We start from the raw sequence: 26,757 nt of genomic DNA, 5'->3' as shown, positions 1-26,757 counted from the left end.
GAGGGAACGGAAGAAACTGGTACATAAGAAGCCGATCAATGAGTTAGCGGTAAGAGGGAAAATAGAGGAATTCTGGATCAAGCTACAGAACAGGCATTCGGCTTTAACTCAGGAAGAGGATCTTAGTGTTGAAACAATGAACGACTGTCTTATGGGCATCATTAAGGAGTGTGCAATGGAATTCGGCGGTAACCCCGTTAGACAGGACACCAGTAAGCTATCGCAGGAGACAAAAGATCTGATCAAGAAACGGCAATGTATGAAAGCCTCTAACCCTACAGCTAGAATAGAATTGGCAGAACTTTTGAAGTTAATCAACAAGTGTAAGACAGCTGACATAAGGAACTATAATACGGATAGAAATGAACATGCTCTCGGGAACGGAGGAAGCGTAAAAGCAGTCAAGAAGAAACTAGGAATTCGCAAGAAACAGATGTATGCTTTAAGAGACAAAGCCGGCAATATCATTACTAATATGGATGAGATAGTTCAAGTGTCTGAGGAGTTCTATAGAGATTTATACAGTACCACCAGTGGCACCCATGACGATAATGGTAGAGAGAATAGTCTACAGGAATTTGAAATCCCACAAGTAACGCTGGAAGAAGTAAGGAAAGCTTTGGGAGCTATGCAAAGGGGGAAGGCAGCTAGGGAGGATCAGGTAACAGCAGATTTGTTGAAGGATGTTGGGCAGATTGTTCTAGAAAAATTGGCCACCCTGTATACGCAATGCCTCATGACCTCGAGCGTACCGGAATCTTGGAAGAACGCTAACATAATCCTAATCCATAAGAAAGGAGACGCCAAAGACTTGAAAAATTATAGACCGATCCGCTTACTGTCCGTTGTCTACAAAGTATTTACTAAGGTAATCACAAATAGAATCAGGAACACCTTAGACTTCTGTCAACCAAAGGACCAGGCAGGATTCCGTAAAGGCTACTCAGCAATAGACCATATTCACACTATCAGTCTGGTGATAGAGAAATGTGCGGAATATAACCAACCCTTATATATATAGCTGTCATTGATTATGAGAAAGCGTTTGATTCAATCAAAACCTCAGCAGTCATGGAGGCATTACGGAATCAGGGTGTAGACGAGCTGTATGTAAAAATACTGAAAGATATATATAGCGGCTCCATAGCCACCGTAGTCCTCCATAAAGAAAGCAACAAAATCCCAATAAAGAAAGGCGTTAGGCAGGGAGATATGACCTCTCTAATGCTATTCACAGCGTGTTTACAGGAGGTATTCAGAGACCTGGAATAGGAAGAATTGGGGATAAGAATTAATGGAGAATACCTTAGTAACTTGAGATTCGCTGATGACATTGCCTTGCTTAGTAACTCAAGGGACCAATTGCAAGGCATGCTCACTGACCTGGAGAGGCACAGCAGAAGGGTGGGTCTAAAAATTAATCTGCAGAAAACTAAAGTAATGTTTAACAGTCTTGGAAGAGAACAGCAGTTTACGATAGGTAGCAAGGCACTGGAAGTGGTAAGGGAATACATCTACATAGGGCAGGTAGTGACCGTGGATCCCAATCATGAGACTGAAATAATCAGAAGAATAAGAATGGGCTGGGGTGCCTTTGGCAGGCATTCTCAGATCATGAACAGCAGGTTGCCATTATCCCTCAAGAGAGAAGTGTATAACAGCTGTGTCTTACCAGTACTCACGTACGAGGCAGAAACCTGGAGGCTTACGAAAAGGGTTCTACTTAAATTGAGGACGACGCAACGAGCTATGGAAAGAAGGATGAGTGTAACCTTAAGGGATAAGAAAAGAGCAGATTGGGTGAGAGAACAAATGTGAGTTAATGACATCTTAATTGGAATCAAGAAAAAGAAATGGTCATGGGCAGGACATGTAATGAGGAGGGAAGATAACCGATGGTCATTAAGGGTTACGGACTGGATTCCAAGGGAAGGGAATCGTAGCAGGGGGCGGCATAAAGTTAGGTGGGTGGATGAAATTGGGAAGTTTGCTGGGACAACATGGTCACAATTTGTACATGACCGGGGTAGTTGGAGAAGTATGGGAGAGGCCTTTGCCCTGCAGTGGGCTTAACCAGGCTGATGATGATGATGATGATGATGCCCCTGAAATACTCTTCACAACATTTCAGAGGTCTTATGACTGCATTGCTAGGATAGTGAAGGTTGTTGCCATCACAAACATATTGCCTTGGTGCTGTTCGATGAGCATGCTCTGCTGCTGGATCCAAGACTGTGGTCTTGCACGGTTTACACTGGTGGACCACTTTCTCAATGCTTGACTTTCGACACTTGACATGCTTGACATTCGCGATTCACTGAAGTCATCTTTACAGCTCTGTTGGAAAGTGAAGCCTTCTTCAACCATTTCTGGAGTGGTTCGTACACAACAGCACAGAGCACCTAGCCATTGTTTGCTGAAAACTAGGCCGGTGACTACGCATAGTTAACACATGCTGATTCCATGGAAGGTGGGCTAGGCAGTGGTGGACAGCGGCTATGAAAACCAGTCATGGCGTCGATACTGAAGTCCAAGGGCTAGGTGATAAATAAATGTACCCCTGTCAGCAAGGGTATATGGACCACAGGCTCACCGGAAAAAGCTTTCTTCGTAACTGCACTACAGCGTCCCACGTAGCCCACTGCGTAGCTTCAGGGCGAAAAACCCACGATGTCATTTTGCCAAGTTTAGTGTACAAAGTGAAAAAGGAGATCCACCTTTTACTGTTACATTTATTATATGTATGCACTTTTTTTGTTCTTTGTGTATATGCCTGAAAAAAATGCTTGCTGATGGGTGTTGCTATGTCTGGTATCTTAAAGGGACGCTACAGAGGAAAATTATTTCAACTATGTTAGTGAACTCCCCTTCTACAGTATCAAGAATGCCACCCTTACTGTGAGGAGAAGAGGCTTGCTATGTCAGAAAAGCCGCAAAAATAAAACGCAAGTGGTGACAGCGCCATGAAGTCGCTGCATCAGCTCACTGTGACGTCATGGGTTCTGACGACATAGTTAATATTTTAATAAATTAATATGACCTGTATTGTATTCTAAAAGAGATAAAGATTTACCTTGGCAAGTTTTGCAAACTTCTACTGAGCCAACAAAGCCCAAATATGAAAGACATTTTCTTGAAGAATTCCTGATGTTCTGATTTACAAGCACTGGGGTTGCGGCACAAAATTAAAAAAAAACATGGACTGACTGTTAACTACTTCTTTAATTATCCACCTATTATTACAAAAATAGTTTCAAAAATACTCTGGCAGTCCAAACCGATGATACCCGCCTAGACGGTTGCCTTTGGCAATCATTGAAATCAAGATTTGAACTTTAAAATTGGCATTGGAGTGAATGTCTGTTGACTGTGCTTACATGGCTTTTCCGGCTAGACTTTGCTATCATGCGAGCACACAGAATTGCGGAGAATAATCGACAAAATGATGTATATGTTTTCGTTACTTCTGTATGTTTTCCTTTTAATTCTGATTTATTTATTATGATGTAACATTTGCTTTCTTTTTTAACTACAAAAAACATAATTGGTAAAATATATTTAAACGTGAAGCCAAGATGGTTCAATCGTCTGTTTTCTATCTTTTGACTAGAGTACATGAAGGAAGGAACTTATGACAAACTTATTTGGTTTGGCTGAGCCTTCGCTGGCTGCCTGGTTGAACCATGGCAGCGTACATGTTCACATTATTAGTATTTTAGCATGGAGCTTGGGCAGAGGATCTTTCCACGTGTTCATGAGAAGATCTGTCATAAACCACGCTCACACAACACATGGTGCAACATTCTGTGTTCCAAATGGTGCATCTTTATCAGTGGAGGCTGCCACCTCTCAATTAGCTGCCCGACTTTCAACTGAGACCCTTGACCTTAGTTGAGGCCAACGATCACTAATATGTCAATGGCAGTTGGAGTTGCCAAGTAAACTTGGTGAACTCTCATTCATTTCAACTGCCATCGGCTCACTGGCAGCTGAAAGTGCCCATTTAAATAGAGTATTACTGTTCCTTTTTCTTTAAGAAAGACTCAGATGAAATCTGCTGACATGGCTATGGCTTCCTGCGGCTGAGCACGAGGTTCGTGGGGTCAAGTCCCAGCCATAGCAGTTATATTACTGCTGTTAGGAATGCTTGTATACTAAGATTTAAACGCATGCTAGACCTTCAGGTCAAAATTGGCCCATAGTCCTCTGTAACAGTCTCTCATTACCCACAACATACCTTCAGGGCATTAAACGCAAACAAATGTTATAGCAGGTGACGAAAGCGTTGTTGCTGGTGCTCCTTAAAGCTCCTTAAGTCTGCAAAAACATTTTGCTTTGGTGCAGAACGAACTTCTCAGCACAGTCATGTCTTACCTGCGGGGCTCAGCCAATTACGTCTGGAACACCAGGGATGTCCTTGGCAAGGGGGCCACCGGCGCTGTCTATCGAGGCGTCCACAAGGTTTGTTGTGAATAGAAAAAATATGGGGAACCGAAAGATATTTGGGTTTGGAGTAACAACCATATGGAAATAAACGAGAAAAAAGGGGGTTAACCGAGGGGCCCGATTTTGATTAGTCATATCATGCGAGCATTGCGGGATTGTTCCCCACCTGTGGCAAGTTGTTTTTTCATCCAATTTCATTTCCATTAATTTATCGTTTGTTTGTTTCATTTATGAAGCACAAGTAATTTCCCCTATGTTGTCTTTGGTATCAGTGTTTGTTGGCTTATGATATAACCATACTGAAACTAACAGACGTGAAGCCAAAAGAAAGGCATAGTGGAACTTAATCATTATAAAGTTTTGCCCTCGCTCTTACTGTGCAATAAATTTTGCTAGTGTATGCAGACAGCCTCTATATACACTACGAAAGCACTCTGCATGGCTTGCTCGAGGAAGGAGGTACTTTTCATCATAGACCTAGCATGTGCTTTCTTTTATGAGTAATTAAATTATTGTTTTCCTGTTTTCATTACGTGTTTATTGAATGTTTTGTAGTGGGCAGCAGCAAGTCTGTACCTTCGACACTGTTTACAGATTTAACCAAACTAGACTACGCACGAGAGTTTATTGGTCAGTTGCGTGATCCTAACAGTCACATACTCGTGTGATGGTAAGTTTTTACCTCTGGCGGTGAGAGGTGCTGGCTAACACTTCAAGGGCTAGGTGATAAATACATGTACGCCTGTGAGGAAGAGTATATGGACCACAGGCTCGCCAGAAAAAGCGTTCTTTGTAATTAAGATGCACAAAGTGAAATTCAGGAGTGCACTAGAAGGTACGCAATCCCAAATCAGGAGTGCAGTCATGTTCAAGTTGCCTTCACAGGCAGAGGCGAAAATTAGTTATAACATGGAATCCGTAGTTCGTATGCTCTTGCTCCTGGGAGTATGCAAATCCCCCAAAGTAAATATCCTCACCTAGCTCAATTGGTAGTGTTGTACAAGTAGTGGAGGCTTATTTATTTATTTATTTATTTTACTTATTTGTTTATTTGTTTATTTATTTACAGAGGTGTATGAATATTTGAAACTTTCAAATAACAAATTGAATGGTGCCCTATGCATACATTCTTCGAATTGAATAGTTCTATACGTAAGTGCAAATATTTTTCAAATACTTTTAGAATATTTCAGAACCTCAGCTGAACCCAATTAGACATAAAATTGGAGCGAACATATGTTAAATTTTCACCCCTATGGGCATGGTATAGACATAAATCATGAGAACTTGTGTAGTGGAGAAGGCTATGTTGCTTAGGTAGCCGTACTTTATAAGCCATACAGCAATCATTCATGCGCTCTGAAAGAGTCCTGTGCATTCAAAGAAACTGCTTGTTTGCTCCTAATGCTGCACTTGTGCTTTTAATAAACAAAACTTGTGACATGTCATGTAATGGCGGAAACTTGCTAACCTGAAGATTACTGGGATGCGAACGTCGTTCGATAACTACCCGATATTATCTTCAATCCAATGCGAGCACTATTCGATTTGGTTTTAAAATCACTATTTGCACACCCCTATTCATATATTTATTTATTTAGTATTCACTAATTTATTTGAAATGCTTTTCAAGGCCCAAGGATATTACAGAAAGGAGTCAGTGGATACACTCACATCAGCCAGCGCAAGATGGGGGTAATTGGAGATAGCTGGGAGACACCGTTGTCTTTAAGCAGACACAAAAACTGGCTGATGATGCGGATGAATCAATCGCGAACTCGCATTTGTTTTGTTTTCCGTGACCTTCCAAGTGAAAATTTTAGTTTCTGGCTAGATGTTGACTTGCGAGCGTTTTCTTTTTTCCTGTTCAATTCCTTTCTTGTGTGGTGATCGCTGCAGCAAACAGGTGAACCAGTGGCTGTGAAGACGTTCAACCAGGTCAGCCAGCTGCGGCCGCTCGAGGTGCAGATGCGCGAGTTTGAGGTGCTCAAGATTGTCAACCACGAGAACATTGTGCGGCTCTTGGCTGTCGAGGAAGATGTGAGTGTTCCTTCTTTTCTTTCTTTTTTTTTGTTCGAATTGCATCAGGGGTGTGAAATTGTGACTTGTTTATCATTCAAGCGATCATGTGGCTTATATTAAAAATTAAGACACTTGGGGAAAGTTTCTCTATGGGCAACACACCGGGAAATATTTTTTTCTTGTTGAGTGTCGACATTGATTACGGAGTTTCTGGCTAAATGTCGGAAGCCAGCACTGAATGACTGGCATGAAGCATCATCCGTCGGGTCAGAGCAGAAAAACAGATAAGTGGAGAAGTTTGGCACACAACTCGCCTTCTTTTGACAGCACAGCCGAAGGAGGTAGACCAGTGCCAAATCTCTGGCTGCTGTGGTGTAATACACATAACATAAAGCAAATGCAAATGTACACCTACGGATCACACATGACGAGAGCTGTTCGTACAGAATCCAAGTGACGCCAAGCCTGCCTTAACGGAACGTCCACTTGCATCATTCTGCCTCGTGTTGCCCCTTTTTTGCTAAACAAGGTTGTAGCAATATACTTGTTCTTTTTAATGATTGTACTTATTGTGGTGTATTTTGTTCATTTAGGTGGAAAATAAACATCCATATTTTTTTTCAGATATCTTGTATGTCTCATTCTTACATGGTTAACTTCTTAACTTAGGGTGGATTACGAAAAATTTTTTATAAGTGCAAAAAAGGTTGGCAGAAGTTGTTTATTATTTTCTTGTGGAAATTACAATAAACTGAATGCACATACATTTGCAAAAATTGCCAAACAGTCACGACAAGTTAACTTGTCATTGGCACAAGAGGATGCTCGTTGTGATGGCAGGTTATCGCATTATCGGCAGCTAAGGGGTGGGTGGCATCACAAGCAAAGTTATCTACCAGTGAGGGCTTTGTAGGCACAGCTATAATGCCCTCTGGACTGTTGCAAACCCTTGCAGCCCCTACTCAAGGCTCTGCGGTGGGCTTTGTGCACGTGTGGAACTGTCCAGAGAGAGGAAATGCTTTCTCCCTCCTTTAGAAAGAATCCAACAAAAATGTATTAACTGCACTTTGTGTGACCAGAGTCATCAGCAATCATATGTTGCCCAAGTTTTGACGCCTTTCCCTCATTTACGTTATTGACGCTGTGCTGCTGCTTTCAGTGCCAAGTGATATTCCCGTTGAATGGCCTCCAAGATTGATCTGCTGTACAGCCAAATCCTGTAGGCAGTAAGATTGGCACAGTGATACAGTTTGCCGTTGCCTCATGAGTCATGAAATTTCCCCTTCTTTAGTCGGGCAGGAATCGCAGCCCAATCACAATGTTGAAAAAAAAAGACATCAGTAGCCATCATGTTTATTAGTGGGTCACATTAAGTATGAAGGATGGCACGGATTTGAACAAGTTGAAGGAAGGGGTAGGAGGCCTTTTGAGCGAAATCGTTTACTATGCTAAGTCTACTCAATGTATGCATAGCTAAGTGTTCATGAAAGCATTGTCCCGCTAGTTGCAAAACAGGTCCCTGTACCATTTTGCCATGTTAAAAATGTTGCAAGGCCTCCTTCATTTCCTGATCATCTCAGTGTGCAATGCTGCATATTGTCACATTACAGTGATGGTGAACAGTCGCCATTGCATAATGTAGGTCATGGATCTAACTGTTTATTGAGTGAATCTGTGCCCAGCAATGCAAGTACTGCATTCAGGGGTGCGATAATTATGTGGGTTAAATTTCCCACGAAAAGAAACATTTTCTTTTTTCTTCCCGCACGTGCTGCGGGATGTCAAGCAGGCGACTGCTGCTGTCAGTGCGGGACACCAAAACGAAAATGGCGGCCGGCGGAGCAAGCTGAACGCGCCAAACGCGCTGAACACAATTATTTTTCTTTTCCTGAGTACATTACGCACATTGAAGCAGTTTCTTCCGTATCAGTAATGAATAATATCATTAACATCAGCAAGTTTGTGACGATAACGTAGCCATGTCCACTTTGAGGGGACAGAAACAGATGGGCGCACTTAGCTGCCAGTGACATAGAAACACATGGCCGGCATGCTGCAGAAACTGCGGCATCTGTCTTCACTACTATCTTAATATGGCACGTTTCCGCTAAGGGTGGGCGAATATCTTGGCTGCGTTACAAGCATTGGCATATGAATAGGGTACACTTCTAACATATCAGTGTAAACATGCCACTATCGTTGCCGCTCGCAATTTGTTGTGTGATCACGAGTGCAGACGAGAAGAATCGAAAGGCCCCCTCTATGTTGGTGACCAAAACTATTATGAAACCTACAACTTATAAAGCCGAGGCAAGTTTGGTCGTAGCATTTTTTTTTTCATGGAAGTGCAGAAAGTGATGAAAGAAATGAAATGGGGCATCTTCTTAAGAATGTTGGGTGCGTGCAGACCGCTTGGTATGTCTTCAAGAGTCGTTCGCGCCTCATTCGACAGATGGTAAACGTGATCATCATTAGTTAGACTTGGCACACTACATATTGCTCCGGCAAGTTCAGGGTGTGACCATTACACGGGAAAGAGAAAAAATTTATTTTGATGACAAAATTCAGGGGTGCGATCATTATTCGAGTAAATACGGTAATACCTGGAACAATGGTAGTGTAGGCTTATGCCTCAGGAGCTAAGGAGAAAGACAGCTGATTCGAATCGACGCCAGTCGACCATGGTGAGTATATAACGATAACCTTGAGACATGGGTAGAGGGCCCACAATGCCTAGGTGAACATGGTGGAAATGACAGCCGGTAGGAAGGAAGGCTTGGGGAGGCGTATGGGTATGACTGGAGACCTTTGTCGTCTGGCAGGGCCACGGAGTAAGACATTTAGGAGGTAAAACTCCTGTCAGCGCGAGCGAGCGCTGGCGACCAGATAAGGTCACAATTGTTGTATGCGCCGACGGGACCGTATACAGTGGCGGCGCCATGAGGCGCGCCGTAGAAGCTGCAGCGAAAAAAAAAAAATGCAGCGCCCGGGCAGGCGGCAGATTGAATGGCGTCATTTGTGTTGTTTTTTGCACTGCCATGTTGTATGCAAAAGTTACGTACAGAAGGATGGCTTCCCACAACTTTGTGTTCAATGTTGACATACGTTTCTAACACGTTGGTGAGAGATTTAGTTGGATGTTCTGTAAGGAAATGCGTCTGGGGATGGTAGGTGGTTGTCCTGTGGTGACTTGTCTGGCTGTGTTGCAGGATGGCTTGGGTGAACTTTCCTGTTAAGGCCATTCCTGTCAGTGATGAGGACTTCTGGGAAAAGCCTATGGCAGGGTATTCGTTTCAGCAGAGCGCGTAATGTGGTCTGTCACTATGACGATCCTTTTATTTTTGGATGTTGCCGTCGGAAAAGGTCCAACTAAGTCTATTCCAATCTGCAGTAACAGTTGGCAAGGGGCCTGGACTGGCTATGGCAATCCCACTGTCCTTGTTGTCGGTGTCCTGACAGTCTTGGCACGTCTTGACTTAATGGGAGACGTCGGCAGTCAGGCGTGGCCAGTAGTACTGTATTTACTCGATTGTAACGAAAAATTTTCATGACTTTTGTTGCTTGAACTTGAACTTTGTGCTACATTTGAATAAGGTCAAAATCTGCAATTTTAACGGAGATATCCTAAATTCCATGGCTTTTAGCGTTACATTGGCAACCTGCACCTTTATGTCTTGATCCAATCCATAGACAAGTCGACCGAAGTAAAAACTGGTTTTTTATTGGAATCAATGCCGTTTTCGGTCTACTTGTGACTCATGTTACGGTGCTGTGGTACCCTGTGGTCTTTCATGTTTCAACTCCCCTTATTCATGACATTATGGTGACCTAGGGCATTTGATATGACGCCTGCTTCTAGAGACTACCAATTTTGAGGCCGAGAAGGAGAGAAACTCCATCGTGGCTAGGCGGCTCGACGTCAACAATTCGCGAATGGCAGGACAAGCGGGAGGCCCTCTTTAAATGCGAGGCTGGTCGGAAGTGCTCTGTGGACTTTGTAGTGACTTGGTGCCATCCCCAAATGAAATGATTGTGTGGCCTTTTGAGAAGTACTTAATCTCAAACAAGCTCAAAGATGACATGATCTTGTGCGATCACTTACGGGGATAGTTTCACTTTCACTAGGCTTAGCTCATCCCTGCACAACATCCCACGAAGTGTGCAGCTGATAGTGCTTTTGGCATTGATAACTAGCTTGGCACAACACCAGAAACACTTGTCAGGGACGCTTTCAGTGTGGAGTCATTCGAAATTTCGTGAAAGTGAGGCTATCTCTGAAAGTGAACGCCCAAGAATACCGCCCAAGAAAAGTTGTCTCCACCTCAGATGGCGACAATAAGTGAAGAGAACTTGTTTCCGAATTATTTCTTGAATAAAGGTACCGTTTCTCCCATTCATCTTGTTACGTTTGCGGTTTTATTTGTTTTTTATTTCTCCTGACTGAAAAGTAGACCCTCGCATTAGAATCATGGTCGCGTTACATTCAGGTAAATATTGTATTTCTCTTTATCGCATGCAGCTGGATCGTCACACACGGAATGTAGAACCTCTGATCTCAGTGATGAGGGTACAACCAGAAGGTAGTTGACGTCAACTGGGGAGAAGTTCTTTACGAGGGCATCATTTTTCAGGGAAAATGAAGGCAATCTGCACCTAAATACCCTAGGGATGGTGTCGGCCTTTCCCTTCGATGTTCCGGGTCTCTTCATTGCTGTTCAACATAATCGTCTGTGCTTATCCTTCCCACAAAGGTGACGTAGCTTTGGTTGTCACGTGGCGGCAGGTCATGTGGGGCATGGGACATGCACTTGGCATCGAGTGTTTCTGACCTGACTTGTAGGTCACGGTGATGTCAAATTCCGGCACTCTGATGCACCACCATGCAAGGCGGCCTGCAGGGTCCTCCAAATTTACCAGCCAGCACAAGGTGTGAGAGTCACTTACGACTTTGAATGGCCTACTCTTCAGGTAGGGTCGAAATTTTGTTCAAATGATAGCAAGTTAACATATTGCTGAGAATTAAAGTAAAATAACTTTCTGTAAAAATACTTCATTCTTTTAAATTATTTGATGCTTTCCTTTAGTGTCCTATTAAAGGGCCCCTCACCAGGCCTCATTGCAAATTTTGATTATACACTGGAAATTGTAAGGTGCCACCTAAGGAATGTTTTACCGAAATATTTTTTAAGATAAGTTCATTATTGGAAGAGAGAGAAGAAATTAACTGTGCTGTTACCTTGCTGCCAGCAGGAGAGCATCACTGCCAATGGAGACACTATCTCTCTTTGCTTCGATTAGCATCCGCAAGCAGTGTTACTTCCCTGCCTTCTTCCATAATGGAACTAAGAGGATATGTCATGTTCATGTGACAATCCCACCTCTTTATTTGTTTTTTTTTTTCTGCTGCACCACCCATTTTCAGCGGCGGCATTGCGCATTCTGCATTGGTTGATGAAACGAAGTCGCATGCCATGGTCGGTGACATTGTAAACCGTGGATCTTGTGTGTGCATCCGTCAGTGCCTGTGACCGTAACTCTTTAATTTGAAGCTTGGCACCTGTGAGAGGAATGGCGCATGACTTTCTATTCGAAATTTAATTTGTGCTAAGCAGCTGTTTCATACTTTGCAGATGCAATCCCACTGTGTGATTTACACATTGTGCTTGTTTGTTTGCAATGCCCATACCTTGTAAGGGACCCTTTAAGCACCAGCGCAGATAGAGCTTAGACTGATGTTGAACACAAGCGTACTCCAAACTGACTAGGTAGCGGGATTTGTTCAGTGATTTTATGCCTGTTGTCGACCCCAGGTGGAGAACCACAGCAAGGTGTTGGTGATGGAGCTCTGCACGGGTGGCAGCCTGTTCACCATCCTGGATGACCCGGCCAACAGCTACGGCCTCGAGGAGCACGACTACCTCGTTGTTCTCCGTGACCTTAGTGGGTTTTTCTGCATCTCTCTCTGTGACTGAAATTCTGTTTGCCTCTCTCTTGAACGAGGTGCGCCTAATGCTTGGCCTGATTGCCTGTGTCATTCTTTTGCTCATTGTGAGGTTGTAGGCCTGATTGCCAGCCAGGGCAGCTGCATTTCAATAGGGACAGAATGCAGAAATGTTCACGACCTTGAGGTGGGGGGGCATTAAAGGGACATAAAAGACAAATCAGGGTGTCTACCACCCGGGAAAACCGGGAATTATCAGGGATTTTGAGTAGTCTGGAAAAAGTCAGGGGAAACTCAGGGAATTTGGGCCTCTATCAGGGAAAATTAGCGGCAATTTTATTGGAAGGGTCGAAAGTCGCGGTAATGCTGGCTCGAGAAACAGACAGGAATCGCAATGAATCGTCTTTGACGCTCTGTCGTCGGCTGGATGAGTTGCCAGTGTGCAGTCAACGACCGACTTTCCGGATTCCCGATAATTTGGACGGCTTTGTGGCACCGCCACGTACCCCATAGAGTCAACGTATCAGAACGTGTGAAATTTCGGAGGCAAGAACCCTTCGCCGTCCGATTTTCCGTACGTTTTGCCGTGACCGCAGGTCCGAAACGGCAATAATCAAAGGCACCATCGCTGCCGTTTTGATTACTTCGCCACCTCGAACCGGCACTCTGGCACGCAGATCCGCTGGCAGCCGTTGCCACCACTGCGGCAACGCTAGGCCTAGCTGCTTCGACGTTCGCTATGAAGCTTCTTGCCCTTGGGTGCCGAGTTTTTTTATTGAAAGAATTAGCTGCTGTCAGCAATGGCACGGACACCGTTTTTGTGGTCCTAGCGATTGGCTTAGAAACTTAGAAAACACGGTGCGTTGCATAATGCCGGTTCCCGAAAGTCAGCTTCGCCTCTGCACAGAAATGTTACATGGTGAAGCATACGCAAAAGTATTGCAGTGAAGCATAACAAGCGTTGGAAGGGGCTATTGCCACGGAAAACAGTATATATTCCTTAATTATACACACGTGCACCCGGTATTTCCTGTCACAGTACGAGCTCCGATATGCCTAATATGTGTACCGACAGGCCTTCAGAGCGTTTTCGAACGTGCCTGTGGCGGTTTGAGCCCCTAAGGGCAGTAAATGACACGCATTTACTTTTTTCCAACTGGCCGATTTTTCGAATGTTTTCGCGACCCCTAGGGAGTTTTAAAAATTGGCCGTGGACTGTGCAACTGACCAAGATGCTTCAAATGGTCCTTGGGGCGAACGAGTGGCAGAAGGAGGACAAGCACAGAAATGATGTACGCATTGAGGAATAAACAGGAAAGGAAGCTTGCTGCCGCCGTTTTGAAGGAGCTTGAGCTCAAAAAACAAAGTTTTGGCTGATGCCGAGATGCAGGTGTCCCGCATCCAAACCAAAATAAACTCTGTAAAGCAGTGAAACACAGCACTCAGGCGTCGTGCGCGGGCTGAGAGTATGTCAGGACAGTTGAGGTTGACTTACGAGCGGTTGAGAGAGAATCTCAATTGTGACAGAGTTCGGGCCTCATACCACTGAGCTTGCTATCAGTTGATAGAAATAGCTCATCTTCGAATATATTTGCTTCTGTGTGCATCTCCTTTTTATTCGTATTTGTGAATGTCCGACTTATTTGCAATTTTTTTCGAAGGCACTTTATTTGCTGTGCATTTTACTAACCTCTGCCTTCTATTCTCTTTTTGAATAACATAAACACTACTCCTTAGTATTCAAATTGGATTAAGTCGCTTTTTAATTTTTTTCATGTGCTTACTCGAGAGTGACAGCATCAGGCAATATGGTTTCAGCCCGTCTTTACATAAAACATAGTTCTGCATCACTCAGGGAAATGGGCAAAGGCACTCAGGGAAAACCTGAAAAACTCAGGGAATTTGGAAATGTCAACTTGGTAGACACCCTGCAAATACTAAGTCAACAGGGACTGTTTAATTACCATTCCAAAAACCTCGCAATGCTTGCTTCGTGACAAGCAATGACTTAGTTGACGAGAAAATTGTACCTGAGAGGTCCGAATACCTTTATCGCAATTCAAATTTCCCGCCAGCCAACTGGGGCGTGGTGAGGTTGCATAGGCCATCACTGCCCCTTGTTGCCATTTGTGAGTAAAACGGCGCCCGACAGATGGTAGTAAGTTTTTTTCCACAAAATGCAAACGTGCAGCCATGGAGAAACCGGGCCAAGACAGAGCGATGGACCATTTCAGCATCCCGCAACATCACATGGAAGTGGAATTCTCAGCTACTTGCAGAATGTGCAAGTTTCACGAGCCAGCAAAACCAGCGCAGCACTACGTGATAACGAAACTACTGAAACTTGAAAGCGTGGGCGGCACAGAGTTTAGCAAAAACGAAACCTTTTGACCATCCGCGTTGTTGTCAAGTCGGTGAGTTCTTTTGCTAAAGATGAAATAAAACTGGACAAGTAGCATTTTCTTTTTTTTTTATAATGCAATACAATGGAAGATTTTATAACAAGTGGTTGAGTACTAGCGACAGACTTTAAATTAGTGCCTTCATCATCGGGCAAGTACTTGAACTTCCCGGGGGAGTCTCTAATCATGTCCTGCATTTACCTCAATTTCTTGATTACTAAGGCTGTGTCCTGATAATATTGATGCCTTAGAGATTCTCAAGCACTAATCTATGACTTTAACTGGGCTTAATATTTACTGTTGGCATCCCTTTAAGGGGGACGCATCTTTTGCATCGTGCAAAATGGCCAAAAAGCAATTTTTTGAACATAACATTTTTAGTTTCTGTAACTCTTTTCTTTATCTGATTCCGAAATATATTCACCAAGAAACATGTAGAAGTGCTCTAAAACATTTGTTGCATCAACCAAGGTGGTAAACAATTGTGAAAAAATTGCAAAAATACACTGTTCCAAGATACAATATCTCCGGAACAGCGCAACCAAGTGCCGCTTGGCTTCGTTCGAAAGCAAATTTCTCCGACTTCAGCTATCTCCTTCGCACAGAAACAAGGGAACAAAAAGCAAATCATTGAAGGTCATTTTGAAGTCTCCAACCAGCCGTGCCTGCCTCATGACTCCAGCACGGTTCGCCATTGGTCGAGCGCTCACTTTGTAGGGGTGTCATCTGCTCGGCCTTTTGCATCTCGCAAGCTCTTGAGTCTCCGTAATCTCGATGGGTGTGAAAATGCCTTTGTGGACATTGCAGAAGTGTAGCTGATCCCTCTAATAGTGGCCGTCTCAGACTCGCGGCTAAGCATTCTGAGCATCGGTGATGCAGACTGTGCGATCAAGCTTTGCGTGCAGAAACCTCGGTCAAGTGGCTGAGCCTTTGGAGCATCAGTGCTTCGGAATTTGCGACCAAGCACATCGCACATGCAATCCTTGTACCCACGGCCAAGCATCGCATGCATCGGCTCCTCTGGCTCGGCGATCAAGCACCTCACTCGCTGATTGCTCAGACCCGTGACCGTGTACTTTGCGCGCGTACTCTATGGACCAGGAGCTAGCATTTCGCACCTCAACGCCTTGGACTCTGATCAAGCTTGTCATGTGCCGACTCCATGGACCCCCGACTGAGCATTTCGTGCATCTGCGCCTCCGACTATCTGACCAAGCACATTGAGTGTCTACTCCTCAAACCTGCTGCTAGGCATTTCGCGCATCGGCACCTCGTACTGCGTGACTGAGTGCATAGGGCATTGATTCCTCAGACCCTCGTCTAGGTATTTTGTGCATCGGCACGTATGACCAGTGACCAAGTATATCGCGCACCGGCTCTTTTGTCCTCTATTGTCACAATATGTCGTAACAGTATCTGTCATACGACCCTTCTTCATAAAGAGAACCTCATCATGAGCTCTGTTCACTTGGCCCCTTGAGCTGGTGCAGACACCGGGCTGCAGAAGTGTCACGAATTTCTGCGATCTAGAAATGGACAGGCTTCTCAAACCCCGAGCAAAGGCAATTTATTTGACACCTATACAGAAAACTAAGCCAACATGAAAATAATATGAAACACTGCAAAACTCTCTACATAACCATGTGCTACAAATGGTTATACTATCTAACCACTCAAACACAACAAACTAACCTAAACAACCTGAACAGTGTTCGAACAGACAAGTCCAGAAGTAAAACTATAACGGTCTGAACGTCCTCGATCATCGTGGCTGGAGTTCCCAAATGTGACATCAGACGATTGTCTCTGCAGCTTCATGGGATCGTATACGCCTGCTTTGGTGATGATGACTGACGATGTGCTGGCTGTACCAACTTCTGTGACTACGACGTATGCATGGAGGCAGGATCAGCATGGCACAGGACACGGTCTGGGCCCGTCGGGCATTGTGCTGCTGACGTGGCCAGGTGATTACCTCTGCGGCACGGGACGGCGGCCGGTTACGGCAGCGTTGGGCTGGACCGGAGCCGCGGGGCACAGCCATGGTGACATAGTCAGGGCTCAGGAGCTGGAGCTGTTACCGGCCAACTGACGGGACACCCCTCTCCGATTTGTAGACCTCGAAGCTGCCACTTCCCATCTCCAGAGCACAGCTGGAGATACTTCGGCCCTGCTCCTTGTCCATGTCAGTAATGGCCGTTCTTGCGTCTTCCTCTCCCTTTTTGTTAATTTTTCCTCACATGCTTCTCAGATCAGAGTTCCATTCTCCACTTTACCAGTCGTCGTCATCTTCTTCACATGCTTCTTGCACATGCTTTGCCGGTGACTCATGACAAGAAGCGATGCATCGCACAAATGTACAAGCTGGAAAAGCACTTAGCATCTGCATTGCTGCCTATCTGTCAGTGGCTCTCTTATCCTAAGCTTAACAGCCATTGTCAAGGGAAGACAACTTGGAAGGCTGCTGAGAGACTTAATTGAGTAACATGGAGGATTCTACTAAAAGGAGAGAAATGCTTCGCTGATTACACTGAAGACTGCTATCAATGAAGCAGTCTGCAGGTACAACACTGGAACTGTATTCATACCCACACAATGTTCTGCACCTCATTTGGTTTGAAACCTAGGCACAGTGCTCTTTGTAGAGCAGCAGTAATGAATGCCACAAAAAAAAGGGGGGGGGGGATTGAACGAAGACACACCAGACCAGAGGCCACATGTTCAAGAAGCCCCACGTCAGAAAACGCACTAAAGAGAACAAATTTGGTGCCTCTTAGAGAACTGGAGAGAAGGTGAAACTTAAAGAGCTGTTTTCTCAGAACTGGTTTTTTGCTTTCGGCTTAGCTTTCGGATTGATTTAATTTTTATTCTTCAGCCTATTTTGACTCTGCCTTTTTCTATGACATTCCTTGGACTGCAGTGCAGGTTTTTATATTCTCGCTTTCTTATCCTGACTTTTTCTAAATTTATGATGTGGCTATTCGCTCACCCAAAAAGTGTGCCTGATGCGGAGGTAACATAACAAATGACAATCCGAACATTTTGTGTTGCAAAAAAATAAAAAGGCAAGAATGCCACGACCTTCAGCCCACATTTAGCTATGCGGCCAATATTCACTGAGCCTTCCATTGGATTTTTTAAGCTTCCCAAGGCCTCCAGAAATTTCAAGGGAGAAAATTTCTACTGAATAAAACGTTCTCAAGATATCTCTCTTAAACTTGTATGGGAGCATCAGGGAGATATTCTCAATATATCTGCCAATTTTCATCAACATTAAGTTAAGGGCTAAGTTAAGGAATAAGAAAGTTGGTTCTGAAAGCCACATTCTCCCCTTCAATGTGTACACATGTGCCACTCTTCAAGAAACCTTTTCTACACCAACGTGGGTCACTGTAGGATGCAGGACTGGGTAAGTACTGCGGTTCTAATTCTTTGTATGTGCCACTCGGTCTGTGCCGGCCTTCAATGAACCTCTTTGACGCCAACTGGGGTAGCTAGGTGTGTGCCACTGGAAATGTGTCCCTCTACAACAATGAAAAGATCCTTTAAATTTCTCCAATGCTGAATTGTACCCACGTCACATGGGTTCCTCAAGGAAAGCAGCCTGACGCTTTAGCAGGCTGTGCCACAAATGCATGGGGTATGTGCTCCTTTTCAGTGAACGTCTTTCATGTGAATGCTTTAAAGGGACACTAAAGGTTACTATTAAGTCAACGTGGACTGTTGAAATACCATCACAGAAACGTCAAAACGCTTGTTTCGTGCCAAGGAGAGACTTATTTTAATTAAGAGTAAATGCGTTCTGAAGCGTCCGCGTACCTCTAGCGCAGTTCAAATCGCCCGCCCTCCGATCGAGGAGTACTGACATCATGGTCTCGTAGTGACGTTGCGCCATCGGTGAGTAGAACGGCGTCCGCAGACGGCGCTACGGCTTTTCTGCGAAAACGCGAACGCGCGGCCAGAAACAGAGCCAAGACAGAGCCGACAGCAGAGCGAAAGCGGGAGTATGGTGGCTAGCGGAAGGAGAAACGAATTACGTCCCACATTACGTCCCACAGCACACGGAGAGTCCGTTTTCGTTAAACTATAGGCTGCGGCGAGCTCGCAGCGTGGTCGGCGTGGTCTATGAGAAGCGACGAGCCTTTTCGCACTCGCAACAGGGCATAAAAATGCGCGAATCAACGCAAAACTCGGCCTAGAAACGTGCTTCGCCACAGCCAGGGCTCAATACGACCCAAGCTGGCACGACCCAGATGTCGTTTCCCGCACCGCCACCAGGCGCCGCTACTATACCTCAAACTCCAGCGCAAAACGCCCATAAGCTGGTACTTCATTCTATGACGCTAACTTCGACGCTCGTCGCAATGGACCCTGACACCGACAGATTGGCTCGCGATGGTGGGCTCAACTTCAGCAATTTGAGCACCGACGAGCGCGACCTGCTGCTGAGGGCTCGCACTGCCGGCGTCGTTGCGTACTACGACGGTGGCCTCGACACCGGCTCTCCTGAGCGGGAAAGCAACGAGGGCTTCCCACGACATCACATGGACGTGGCATTCTCGCTGCTTGTTCCAAATGAAAGTTTCGCGAGCCAGCAGAACCCTCACAGCACGACGCGATAACGAAACTACTGAAACTCCAAAGCGTGCGCGGCGCAGAGTCGAGCGCGCAGACTCGAGCGAAAACGAAACCTTTTGAACACCCATATTACTGAAGGGCAACATCAAAATGTTATTTTTTCTTAGAATCGAATAGACGTAGACAAATAGCATTTTTTTCCGTCTTATAATCGAATGAAATGATATTTTTAATACGAGTAGTTGAGTATTAGTAACACAAATTATGAGGAGTCCTTTCGTCATCGGGCTAGTACCGGAATGTCGCTGGGGGGTCTCAAATCGTGTTATGCATTTACCTCAATTTCTCGGTTACTAAAGCTCTGTTCGCGATTATATTGACGCCTTAGACGTTCTAGAACATTGCTCTACCACTTCAATTTGAGTTTCTGGTAACCTTTAGTGTCCCTTTAAAGAGCTGCGCCATGAGCTTACCGAGTATGAATCTCTCGCCAACCAGGGTCACTAAGAGTATGTGCCACCGGGCATGTAGCAAGTTAGGGAACAATTCTTTGCGTTCGCATGTACCGGTAAGCCCCGCTTCTCATCTGCGAGGCCATGTGTGGACTTCTCGGCAGTGCCACTAGATGGTGCAGCATGTCAAGAAAGAAGCGCGAGAGATGAACTTGGTTGCCGAATGTCGCGTTTCTTGGCGTTTGCACACACCGGCACGCCATGCATTTCGGGTGCCATGCGCAGGCTTCGCAGCAGCACTGCTAGATGGCACCGAGTATTCATAGGGAAGCGCGAAAGTCCTGCTGCAGTGCATGCTTCACGCATAACTCGTTTCATCGGTGGCAATCCATTGTGTTGCTATGATGATTCAATGCTAAATGCATTTCCGTAGACAGTCAGGGTGGGATGGGTTCTGCTGAATTTTCAGGTTTTGTTGGGTTGCTTGTAGGCTTGTTGTCCAAGCAGTGAACATTGGCATTTTAGCGTCGCATGAAATAATGTTGGGTGTGCCAACAGTCCAGTCAGCAGGGAGAATAGGATGTGGGGTAAAGGACTTGCAGCAAGTGGAGATTAGGGAAGTTCTGTGACTGTAATTGCATTGCAGCCACTGTGCCTTGTCCTCTCAAGATAAAGATGGATTAGAGAGGCTGGATAGTTAGTGAGTGACTCTGATTTAATGTTTCTTCTGTATCTGCTCACAGGTGCGGGCATGAAACACCTGCGTGACAACAACATCATCCACCGGGACCTAAAGCCTGGGAACATAATGAAATATGTTGCTGAGGATGGCAGGTGAGGCCTGTGTGGCTGCTGTGATAAGTGGTGGTAGGTGGAGTGGCCACTGCTCTGACAATCCCAGGCATAGCTGTACATCTGGTGCTGGGAAGCAGCTCTCCTTGGCATCGCTTATGGCAATACAGCTACGTTCAGAACGCACCAACATGGGACAGTGGGCCTCTTAAATATGTCACTTCTGGCTACTGGTGAGCTGCCAGAGCTGGACAGTCATTTTTCTCTGGTTACTCCGACCACCGCCAGATGTATGTTTGCCACCCATTCTTTCCTCTCTGGTTGTACACTTCTGGCTACCCCTGAGCTACCAGAACCTGCCAAGAAGAGTTTGGTTTGGCAGCTCTCTGGAAGTTCTGTGGCTAGCAGGTGACAAAAGGAAGTTATGAATGTTTGCTCCCATCTTTGGTCTCTCTTAGGACTTGTACCTTGCTTAGCCAACTGTCAACAATCGCCTTCTGTTTTAATTACCGTAAAAACCTGTATATAGGTCGACCCCTGCCCTTGACTTGTCCACATGACAATTTCCAGTGTGCTAAAGAATGCTATATGAGATGACAGCCAAAGTTAGGTGTTCTTTTCTTTTCTTTCTTCTGGAAAAGAAATCTTAACCTATATTTTGGTTTATACATAATTCTGGTGATTATCTTCTAAAGCCCATTTCACCTTACAAGATAACACAATACAAGAGACGGCGAACATTTGAAGTTGTTAGTGCTAATTGTTGTTTTGTGTCCTGTGAAGCTTTGTTTCGTGAACAGCGCACAGCGATCTTATGCATTCTATCTGCATTGTCTTTTGCAGGTAGTAAACGCTTGTTCCCACAAATTGGCGACGCCTTTTGAGTTTATATTTCTCTGGTGGTACCCCTTCTCATATTTCTCACGTCTATGCAGTTATGTTTCCTTTTTCTAGAGGTAGCGAAGGTGGTTATTGTTGCAGCTAGTCGGTGTTTGCTGCATCGGACGTTTGGGTGAATGTAAAGGGTTGAAACCGATGTGTTCTAGCTAAGTTGTTGATGTTGATGGAATGCACTGGTTGAGTAATGGCCAACCGGTCTGTGTAACTGCACATATGTTTGACTATATTGCAGCATTGAGAGAGTGCTTTTTAAGAGTGAGGCACTGACACGTGTGTTTGTTCATACTTTACCGGGAATGCCATTGTACCCGCCAACAAACTAGAGTTACCACTCAGTGCCAGATGCGACTGCATGATTTGGAACTTACTCGAATTTTATCATTGATTCTATGTGTTGTCTATGTTGTTGCTGAACATTGCGTAATCAGATTGTATGCGCGATGCGAATAGTGTTGTACTTTCTGGAAGGTATGGAAGCACCAGTGACTATGGTAGAACCTTGGACAAATTATGTATAAAAGCCGACGTGCTTGACCCACTGATCAGTTTTTGATGATCGTAAAGTTTGCTGGCCACTGCCATTGTGATGAGTGCTACTTGTTTGGCTGGGCACAGGTTCGCCCAGTAAACAGTCCTGTGACTTGCGTTGGGCCACTGTTGTTGTACGTCACTGCAACATGACACTATTGCTCATGGTTGAAGCTGTTCATGTGAAACTTCCTGGTTGATCACAGACTGCCCGCGAGTTCATTACCGTGCGCTAGCCCCCCAGCTCCTTCAGTAAAAGGGCCAGAAGAGAGGTACCATCAGCTGAAACAATCTGCCAAAACCGAAGCCCAAGCAGGTTGGCACAAAAGCTTGTACCTGTGGGCCCATCTTGCTTTTTCAGTCTTGTCACATGAAGATGAAACACCAACTTAACACCAGTGGGTAACATGATCGCTCCGAGCGGGTATCCTCGAGCAATCGCTTTCTGAGGTACGACCACTTTTATGAGATTTTGCGTCTTGACACTTGAACGCGTGGGTCAGTGTTTGTTGCTCTGTGCAAAGGTAGCAGCGCGCGTCCTGCGCCGAGTCATGCAAAATCCCACGAAAGTGGTTGTATGCTTGAATGCGAATGCTCGAGAATACTGTTTTGATTTTGTGCTGCACATTTCCAAGCAGGCAAAGCACAAGTGGCCCGACTACACTGCGTAATGGCGCAGTGACAACAACATGGCACAGCAAAGCTTGTTTTTTTTTTTTTTTTTTGATTACCCACAGAAGGAAGGGTTATTTTCATTTCTTGAGTATAGTAGTATGACCTATGCACACGAGTAAGTAACCTATTGGTTGGAAGTTGGGGGTGCAGTTATCACACAAGTACAAATTTCTTGGTCCTACTGTAATCAATGATTTAAGCTGGTTCAGTGTTTGTCTTTAGTGCCCCCCATTAATTGAACTTATTTGATTTTGTTTTATTTCTCCATCACCTTCTTTTAGTGGTGTGCAGATAGATTTCGTATTGAATATTGAATCGAATTAACAAAAAAAGTCGAATATTAAAGCGGATATCGCTTATCAAAGCTTTTCATAAAATTTAATGATTACAAATTTTGGACAAGAAACTACAGTGCTACACACACTCGGGACTCTCCTAGCATTGCATAACAAGGATGTATCAAGCTGTCAGTGTCTCGGGTAGATAGAAACCTAGATATACAGTACGGATTACTTTTATTAGATGGGACACCATATGAGTATGCCAGCACTGATTACAGCTCAGTTCTAGTCTATGAAGGTATGAAAAATATTTTATTAGCAATATAATTCCTGTTGAACAGAATCAAGTGCTTTCTTACTCTCTGAAACTAATGAATTAGGGACATTCTGTTGGACTAAATACCAATGAGATTCTCAGTTTAAGAGTGAGCCTGTGTTTTGTGGCAATCATTTATTTATTGCACAGAAAGCTTTGCTTTCCAGTTTTTCTTCAAAATACAGAAGGGCTATTGCAGCTTTACGGCAGGTGGATTATCGTAAGGTCAACCTTTGCAACAGACCAAAGGTGCATGGGTCACGTGACTCGATCACTGCTCCACACGTAGCTGGCGCCGACGATAAAGAGCAGGCACTGTCTGCACCGTTTCATTGTCAGGGTTGGCATGATTTGCCACCTGTCCAAGATCTGAAAGCTGCAGAGTCACGGCAAGTTCTCGCTATACACCCCCTCCATCTATGCTTTGTCCGCACCAATGCATGCAACCAGGTCGTAACACTTTTGCGCCCATCCTGTAAATTCAAAGGTGAGGGGTTGCTCGAAGTTGCAAAAAGAAAAAGGAAAAAAAAGAGAAAGAATGATTTGAGCCTGAACGGCACTGGGAACGAGAAGCTGCCCTACCATGTATCACAAAGATAGTGTCCTTGAACAACTTTGTTGCAATCCCGTGCACTCACTTTCGTTCGTGAACCAGTTTGGCAGTTTTCCAAGTGTTGTGTGGCAGCTGCAAACAGATCTGTGTCGACTTGGCACCAAACTAACTTTAGCCACTGATGCCCGACAAAGCAGCGCTGATCATGCCTAATGGCTCAGGCAGTGTGTGGCCTTGACGAAAATTCACTGCTGGCCAATGAGGTTACTGGCCACAAGCCACCGTGGAATGCTTGTCGCTAGTATGTTTATACGGTTGGTCATCATGTGATGGGGTTCCGAGGCGACGCGTGCAGTTTAGACTGACGGCCGTTGAAGCATTGAAGTCCGTGTTATCGTTTCAATTGGCCTTGTCGATCTGGATGCAATTTGTAACAACAGAGGTGGCCCTGGCTGTTGCAGCTCTGTTCTGCGAATTGCGACGTTTAGGCGCTGTACGCGCGAAACCCACCTCAGGCTGACATCTAGGAGTGCTCACAGTGACACCGCCAGTGCATAAGCCAGGGAGCCCCTCTGCTGTGCACAGCTTTTGTGCCGAAAACAAAGTGAATTGATAAACTTGGCCGGTGTCAAGCACGAGGTGTTCCATGGCGCAGGCGACACGTGGCATTGCATTACGTGTAGAATACATTGCATTGCGCTACACCGAATATATTGAGTATTTGAAAAATCAAATTGTAGATATTAAATTTGTGAATCAAATTATTTGAATGTTCACTATCTGATTTGATTCAGTGATATTCGATGTTTACACACCCCTCCTTCTTTGTATTTCTGCTGCTCATTCAGTGCATTTGTGTCCAGGTTTGTGTACAAGCTGGCCGACTTTGGCGCTGCCCGAGAGCTCCAGGATGATCAGCAGTTCATGTCGCTGTACGGCACTGAAGAATATCTGGTAAGCAGTAAGGCCCTATGCAATATACAGTTAAACCTCAGTGTAACTAACTTCAATATAATGAAATTCTCGATATAACAATGTGTATAACTTTTAATAACTTCCTGTCTCCAGAACACCAGGCAAATCTAACCTCAGTATAATGAAGTGTGTTTATATGTGATTTTAATATAACGTAATCCCACTGCCGCCACGGAGGAATACCGAGGCAAATAATGGGAACTGCCACGATCGTGGATGGTCAAAAGATTGAATTATATGTGGCCGCTTGTAAATGGCACCTCTGAAATATGGTGCCGCACAAAAGAGAGCGGCTGCCAAAGTGACCTTTGCAAGACCTTCTTGGCATAACGTTCTGTATAAAGTGCAAGTGTGATAAGATCCTATCGCACCCTGTGCCTCTGGGGTTGGTGGAAAGCGTTCAAGAGTGAGCACAGAAGGATGATGGATTGACGTGTGCCTTCTTTCACTGCAACAAACTATTCAGGGGGGCGGGCGCTTGTAGTGGGAAGCAGGTGAGCGGTCATTTCACCTGCGCCCTACTACACAAAGGCTGCGCGAGCTGAGGTGACAGTGACTTCATGTGTGCAGTCTTCCCATGCATTTAGGGTGAGAGGTGTCATACTCTCTAGTCTCGGAGATGCAGTGAAGCGAGAGACAGACTGGTATGCTCCCGTGTGCCTGCACTGTTCGTGATAGGTTCGTCCCTCTGTGGGTGATATTACCAGTTGCAGGGGCGAAAAGTACGTGAAAATGTTGCAGGCCTCGCTTTGTACTGCCAGTGAGTGTGAAGATATCGTTGACACAGCCATCAACTCTCAAATTCAACGAAATAGTTGTTTTATCATCTCATTAAAATGCTTTGATTTCTTTATCGATTGCCTGATAATCCAGAAAACTTTGCAGCCCGATCCAAGCAAGTATTCATTGATGACTGTACTTATTTTTAGGGATGTGCAAATACAGAATCGTAGGTACGAGTCAAATATTTAATAAAATCATGAAAAAAATCTAGAATATGAAATTGAATACAGTCAACGACCGATTTTTGGGGCCCCCAATTTTTCGAACAAGTCCGATAATTTGGATGCCTTCTCAGCACTGCCACAACCCTATAAAGACAATGCATAAGAACATCCGAAGTTTTTACTGTGGAAACCCCTTGCTGTACAATTTTCTGGACTTTTTGCCATGACCGTAGGTCTGAAACGGCATTAATCGAAGCTGCCGCTGCCGCCACCAAATTGATTATCTCATCGCCTTGAACAGGCACACTCGCACGCAGACCCGCCGGTAGCCGCAGCCACCACCATGCAGTGGCACCACTAGGCCTACCTGCTTCAGTGTTCGCTGACAAGCTTCTTGCTGTTTGGTGCTATGTTTTTCTTTGAAAGAATTCGCTGCTGTCAGCAATGGCACTGACTCTGCCTTTGTAATCCTCCCCAATGGCTTCGAAGCTCGGAAAGCATGACGCATTGCATAATGCTGGTTCCCAGAAGTCAGGCTCCCTCTACAAGCAACAGTGTTCCATGCACACATTCTTTCAGTACTAACCATGCTGCTGCCCATAGATGCTGGCGCCTCAAGTGCCAAGTTACGCAAAATCTTGCGAAAATGGTCATATGCAACTCGAAAAAGCGGTTGACTAAGAATGCGGCCCCATCGGGCAAATTTTTTTATCCAGTGACTACAGATCCGCATGAGATACCTGTTTGGTGGTACCAAAACGAGCATTCTTGATGCAGGAGCCATATTCATTGACACACACGTTCTCACTTCGCAACTCCGGTCTGATGCTTGGCAGCCCACGCTGCGGCTACCAACTCAAACTCCATGAACAAGTCTCCTTGTTTTTGCTGTACTTCGTTTTCCCTGCATAGCACAGACATTTAGCTCTGAACCAGAGAGTATGCACTG

The 26,757-nt window shown here is 45.0% G+C and overlaps 1 protein-coding gene across 1 annotated transcript in view; it reads left to right on the top strand.

The window, feature by feature from the left end:
* The window catches only part of LOC142592658 (serine/threonine-protein kinase TBK1-like), a 114,541-nt gene that overhangs the window by 7,456 nt on the left and 80,328 nt on the right, over window positions 1–26,757 (top strand). The window contains exons 2-6 of the mRNA XM_075704225.1: window positions 4,345–4,461; window positions 6,346–6,486; window positions 12,279–12,408; window positions 20,585–20,675; window positions 24,750–24,840. Coding sequence (XP_075560340.1) covers window positions 4,366–4,461; window positions 6,346–6,486; window positions 12,279–12,408; window positions 20,585–20,675; window positions 24,750–24,840 — 549 coding nt within the window. The 5' untranslated portion in view covers window positions 4,345–4,365. The remainder of the gene's footprint in view (window positions 1–4,344; window positions 4,462–6,345; window positions 6,487–12,278; window positions 12,409–20,584; window positions 20,676–24,749; window positions 24,841–26,757) is intronic.

Source organism: Dermacentor variabilis, chromosome 9 (assembly GCF_050947875.1).
Source record: "Dermacentor variabilis isolate Ectoservices chromosome 9, ASM5094787v1, whole genome shotgun sequence".
Lineage (NCBI taxonomy): Eukaryota > Metazoa > Arthropoda > Arachnida > Ixodida > Ixodidae > Dermacentor > Dermacentor variabilis.
The sequence above is the reverse complement of the archived record's forward strand: the minus strand, read 5'-3'. Positions and strand labels throughout refer to the sequence as shown.